The sequence below is a fragment of the Citrus clementina genome, unplaced genomic scaffold, assembly GCF_000493195.1.
Source record: "Citrus clementina cultivar Clemenules unplaced genomic scaffold, Citrus_clementina_v1.0 scaffold_3, whole genome shotgun sequence".
Taxonomy (NCBI): domain Eukaryota; kingdom Viridiplantae; phylum Streptophyta; class Magnoliopsida; order Sapindales; family Rutaceae; genus Citrus; species Citrus x clementina.
Genome location: NW_006262339.1, coordinates 25179193 through 25185843, shown reverse-complemented (window position 1 = coordinate 25185843; position 6651 = coordinate 25179193). Strand labels below are relative to the sequence as shown.

Sequence of the window (6651 nt, the reverse complement as noted above, 5' to 3'; positions counted from 1 at the left end):
TAACCACGTGAATGTCTCAATATCTTCGTGTGAAATCAATCCACACCCAAACAGAATAGAATGCCCATGATGATTAACTCCTACAAATGGAGCGAACGGCATATCATACTTATTTGTAAGATACGTGGTGTCAAATGTAACAACGTCTCCAAAGTCCTTGTACGCTTCCCTATTCCTTGGCTCGGCCCAAAAAACATTTTTTAATCGTCCCTCATCATCCACTTGCATACTAAAGTAAAACCTATTATCTTCTACTTGCATTTTCATAAAATAGTTTTGAAGAGCAGCAGCATCCCCATCTCCAAGCCGCAATCTTCTTTCTTTTTCGACATGATTTCTACAATCTCTTTCTATGAATGTCACATTTTCATGACCACCAGCCTCAATAACAAGTGATTGATAATTCTTACATAATCTGATTCCTGCTCGATCATTTACATCAAGCCTTTTTTTTGCATATGTATTGAGGCTACGATTGCACCGAAAATACTTGGATTTGGTTGGAGTTAACAGCACATGGTTGTGTTCAAGATTTAAGCTTCGAATTGTCCACTTTCCATCATCCCCTAAACCAGCTCCCAATCTAGCATTGCAGCCTGTTTTTGCATTAGGTTGGGGCTTTAAAATATTCACAGATTTGCTTCTTGTTTCACCACTTCTCCCACAAGCAAAAGTCACATTTCTAAGAATCCCATCACTATCCTTTCTACTAGTTCTCCTCAAAATCGGAAACCCTTTTCTTTTACCGTACTCTTTGAAGTAAATAAACAAATCAACATCACTATCAAATGACATCCCAATTATTGGCTCATCGTTCTCCTCAAATTTCTCCAACTCTTCAACTTCGATGTCTTTTTCCATATTATTTATTTCTACAAAATTGAAATAATTCACATTGACAAAATGAAAGTAACAAAATACAAATAATTCAGCACAACCTCACACAACTAAACTAACTAGTGATGCAAATTGTGAACACAAATTTAATATATACCAGCAGAATTTGCAGCATACGAGATGCCTTTGATTGGAATTTAGTGATTTTTTATTTAATATATAACCCAATGTGCTTATTAATTTTCCAATGGATGCTGATTTAATATATAAAGATTATTGCGCAATTGATACCCTTAAGATTATTGCGCAATTGATTTAATATATAAAAATTTGACTTCACAATTGAATCTTCACACATTCGGAATTATTACAACCAAAATTGGGCATTAATTAAACCAATTACCTCCACGAATTGATTACGACGGCTACAACTATCTACAGGGCAGACAGAGAAAGAGAAACCCAACGAGATGCGCGAGAGAGATCCACGACGAGAGAAAGTCGAAGGAGAGAGCAGCGAGATGAGTGAGAGGCCGGATGAGAGAGACCCGCGGTGAGAGAGAGAGCCACAGCCGAAGACAGACCCAAGGCGAGAGAGAGAGACCCACGGTGAGAGAGAGAGCCACTGCCGAAGACAGACCCAAGGCGAGAGAGAGAGCCACAACCGAAGAGAGACCCACGCTCGAGAGAGAAAGAGAGAAAGAGAGAAAACTGAAAGACAAAGCAATCCCACGATGAAGAGCAGAGTGTTGAGTGTTAGAAAATGCATATTTATAAAGGAGAAAACTGTCATTTTACATTTCAAGTCTTACTAACAACCCTTACTTTTATGTATTTAACCTTCTTGTGATTTAATTACATGTGTTTTATTTTAATTAAGTATTTTATGTATTTTAGGGGCATTATAGTCATTTCACAATAAAGGAGAGATCAGACGGCAAAACGGACATCACTTTTGAACTCAGGACAGTCGAAAACCTTAAGAGGAGCATAAAAGGAAAAATGGCACTATTCACATGTACGGTACTATTCACGTGTACGGTACTGTATACATTACTGTTCACGACACTGTTCACATAGACGGATGATGACGTGGCATTGACCGATGATGTGGAATTGACTGATGAGGTGTCACGATCCTGTTGGACTAAAATTCTTATGTACTGTTGATGGTGACGTGGCAGCATATCAGTGGATGAAAAATCTCGCGTACGGTGCATGCATCACACAGGATTATTTTCAACCAAACCGCGTTACTGTTCATCCGGGTCAAACCGCGTTACTGTTCAAAGTCGGGTCAAACCGTGTTACTGTTCATCCGCGTGGTCAAACCGTGGACTGTTGACTGATGACGTGACGCAATCCTGAGCGTCCAAACCGTTTTTAATCCGATGGCCATGATTTACTCCATGTATCTATAAAAAGGGGGCCTCCCCCCCCTAATTTGATATCTCTAAATCCATTTTTGGGATCCATTTTCTGTAATTCCCTCTCCATCTTGTATTTTCTTCGTATTTTAATAAATTTCTATTTTGCCCCTAGTTCAATTATGAGTGGCTAATTTTCTTTCAAGCTTGGGTTGAAGGTGAAGTCTCAACATGTGTCATGGGCTTTATTTGGTAAATTTATTTTCTCTTCCCCTCTAGTTTTTGTGGATGTTTTGACTTCTCGTCGACAAATAATACTAATCTTGTCTAGTACCGCCTTGGTTTCACCGGCCCTCTGGTACAAGGTTATTATTATTTGGCACGATAAGCCCTTAGCACCATATTGATTAGAGCGCGGTTCATGAGGTGTGGATTCCCCCCTCATGATTTAATTGGCATTAATACGGATTATTTAGCCCATGATGCATGTTGATATGGATCCAGATACCCAAGTACGTTATTTCAATAGAATTCTCTTCAATTTCTTCTCGCCATTTCAATACCAATTTTAGAATTTATTCTCGCCATTTTAATTTAAGTTTTAGCATATTCCAAATCATTTCCACCACAAATCCAATCACCCATTAACAAAATTAATTCTACATATAATTAAAATCCACCTCCTCGTGGGATCGACACTCGTCACCATTGATCTATACTACAATAGATTCGTGCGCTTGCGAGTACATTAAAATTTTCACAACACAGAGCTTGAAGATGGCAAAGAACTGGCTGCAATTGAACTCGTTGCTTGGTGTGAAATGCATGAGTGAGAGTGATGCGTGCGTGAGATGAGATGCGCGTGCAGTGTGTTTGCTTGTTCAAACAGTGCCCTTTTATATTACAAATAAAACGCACCGTTCGGGACTTACTGTGGTGCTTATTGTGGGCTGAATATCGGTGCTGACTTGTATATATGTGCACGAAGTTCGAGTGAATTTCACGCAGAAGCAAACAAACCTTAAACATCTTGGGCGTGTACCATAGGGGTGTTCGCGGATCGGATTTTACGGATTGGACATCAATCCATATCCGATTCATGATTTTACGGATTATAATTTTTCAATCCAATCCAATCCACGGATTAATTAAATTCAATCCAAATCCAATCCATACATCTACGGATCGGATACGAATTTGACTCAATCTATATCCAATCCATACGTCTGCGGATCAGATGCGGATTTAACTCAATCCATATCCAAATCCATCATTTTACGAATTGATTTGCGAAATAAAATAATTTCACTACCAATTAAATTTAAAATTAAATAAAATTTAAACAAATTAATTGTTTGTTTTAATAATACATTCAAAATTTTAAAATATAACACATCGAGATTAATTGTTTAAATAAAACTATAATAATACGTTTAAAGTTTTAAAATATAACATACCAAAATTAATTGTTCAAATAAAATTATAATAATATATTAATATAATATCAAAATTAATTGTTCAAATAAAGCCACAATAATACATTGAAAGTCTCAAAATAAAACACACCAAAAGGAAAAACTTCCATCTCTAATTTGTGTTTCGTATTTTAGCCTAAACAAAATAAACATAATTGATATAAATAACAAATAAAAAATTTATTAAATAAAAAAATTTATTTAATAAATAAATTAATAAATATTTACCCTTATATCCCATCAAATGCCATCAAGCTTCATCAAATATGTTCTTGTCAGCTCCCAAAATCTCTGTACGTCTAAGATAAGAAAAATGTCAATTTTTAAAATAGAATAACAATATAAAGTCAAATAATAATCAAAAAATAAAATTAAAGTTAAATTGTTACATTTTACCTGTCTCAATATGTTCAATCTCATCTATTGCTTCATCAAGATTTATCGGAGTTGAACGTAGCCAATTTTGTGTGCAAATTAATGCCTCCACCGTCCTTGTAGATAGTGAGCACCGATGTGGATCAAGAACACGCCCACCAGTGCTAAATGCTGACTCAGATGCCACAGTGGAAACAGGCATGGCCAAAATATCTCGAGCAATATAAGACAAAATTGGATATTTGGAAGAATTAATCTTCCACCAATCCAAAACATCAAAACTCTCATTTTCTGGGTTCTCACATGATTCTAACAAGTAAAGATCCACTTCTGTTTTGCACTCTACAAAAATGTTGTCTTTTAAAATCCTCATATAACCCGAATCAAACATTTGCCTAGCATCAACCTCAGTATCAACCTCTAAATCTTTTTCATCATTGACAGCATCCATTACTTCCACATCATCACCATAAAGCAATTTGTATTCCTCATATAAACTATGTAAATTATTCCGCACTTTAACAACCAACTCATTAGCTTTAAATTCACCAAACAACACTACAAAACAATATCTCAAAAACCGTTCTTTATGTCGAGGCTCAGGCAAAATAGAAACAAACAAATAAGGGTTGATTGTTTCATAATTTCCCCAATACTTATCATACTTCTTTTACATATTTTCAGCCATTATCTTCAAAAATAAATCCTTACTATCCCTCCAAGCTTGCAATTGTGTATGAATCAAACATAATTGGCGCAAAACATTATTGGATGTCACATATAAAGAACCCGAAAATGTCAAAGTGGCATCATGAAAAACCTTCAAGAATTTAATGAAATAACGAGCATATTCCCAATCAATTGATGAAGGACACGTTTTTGGCTCGCTCAAACAAAACTCACGAATGTATTGTGCATCATGAAGCTCTAACCGATCAAATACTTTTTCATACTTCTCAGCAGCCTCTAACATGAAAAAAGTGGAATTCCATCTAGTTACGACATCTAGACACAACAAGTTATTTGAAGAAATTTTCTCTCGCTCTGCATATGCCTTAAACTTTTGTGTCCTAGAAGGTGAAGATCTAACAAATCTTACAACATTGCGAATCTTAGAAATCGACTGATGATACTCTTTTAACCCTTCTGCAACAATGAGATTTAATATGTGTGCACTACACCTCAAATGCATATTTTGACCCCCTAAGATTGCACTATTCCAATTGTTCACAACTTTTGACAAATAAAAGACAACACCATCATTAGAAGAAGCATTATCAACCGTTACTGTAAAAACTCTCTCAATACCCCAATCTAATAGGCATGTTTCAATTTGCCTACCAATTGTTTCACCTTTATGGTCAGTGTTGAGTGTTAGAAAATGCATATTTATAAAGGAGAAAACCGTTATTTTACATTTCAAGTCTTACTAACAACCCTTACTTTTATGTATTTAACCTTCTTGTGATTTAATTACATGTGTTTTATTTTAATTAAGTATTTTATGTATTTTAGGGGCATCATAGTCATTTCACAATAAACGAGAAATCAGATGGCAAAACGGACATCACTTTTGAACTCAGGACGGTCGAAAACCTTAGGAGGAGCATAAAAGGAAAAATGGCACTGTTCACATGTACGGTACTATTCACGTGTACGGTACTGTATACGTTACTGTTCACGACACTGTTCACATAGACGGACCGATGACGTGGCATTGACTAATGAGGTGTCACGATCCTGTTGGACTAAAATTCTTATATACTGTTGATGGTGACGTGGCAACATATCAGTGGACGAAAAATCTCGCATACGGTGCATGCATCACACAGGATTATTTTCAACCAAACCGCGTTACTGTTCAAAGTCGGGTCAAACCGTGTTACTGTTCATCCGCGTGGTCAAACCGTGGACTGTTGACTGATGACATGGCGCAATCCTGAGCGTCCAAACTGTTTTTAATCCGATGGCCATGATTTACTCCATGTATCTATAAAAAGGGGGCCTCTCCCCCCTAATTTGATATCTCTGAATCCATTTTTGGACTCTGTTTTCTGTAATTCCCTCTCCATCTTGTATTTTCTTCGTATTTTAATAAATTTCCATTTTGCCCCTAGTTCAATTATGAGTGGCTAATTTTCTTTCAAGCTTGGGTTGAAGGTGAAGTCTCAACATGTGTCATGGGCTTAATTTGGTAAATTTATTTTCTCTTCCCCTCTAGTTTTTGTGGATGTTTTGACTTCTCGTCGACAAATAATACTAATCTTGTCTAGTACCGCCTTGGTTTCACCGGCCCTCTAGTACAAGGTTATTATTATTTGGCACGATAAGCCCTTAGCACCATATTGATTAGAGCGTGGTTCATGAGGTGTGGATTCCCCCCTCATGATTTAATTGGCATTAATACGGATTATTTAGCCCATGATGCATATTGATACGGATCCAGATACCCAAGTACGTCATTTCAATAGATTTCTCTTCAAATTATTCTCGCCATTGCAAGTCCAATTTTAGAATTTATTATCGCCATTTCAATTCCAATTTTAGGATAATTTAAATCATTTCCACCACAAATCCAATCACCCATTTACAAAATT

General features: G+C 36.2%; 1 protein-coding gene across 1 annotated transcript; it reads right to left on the bottom strand.

Moving 5' to 3' along the window:
* Positions 1–16: 16 nt before the first annotated feature.
* LOC112099757 (protein FAR1-RELATED SEQUENCE 5-like) lies at positions 17–1535 on the bottom strand. Its single transcript, XM_024187230.1, has 3 exons — positions 1241–1535; positions 110–872; positions 17–23 (listed from the first exon to the last, which is right to left on the bottom strand). The coding sequence occupies exons 2-3, from the start codon at positions 859–861 to the stop codon at positions 17–19; spliced, it is 759 nt and encodes a 252-aa protein (XP_024042998.1). The 5' UTR covers positions 862–872; positions 1241–1535.
* Between the last annotated feature and the right edge of the window lie 5116 nt (positions 1536–6651).

Bases quoted from the DNA above. Each gene is read 5' to 3' on its own strand.
- LOC112099757 (XM_024187230.1), bottom strand. From the start codon at position 861: ATGGAAAAAGACATCGAAGTTGAAGAGTTGGAGAAATTTGAGGAGAAC.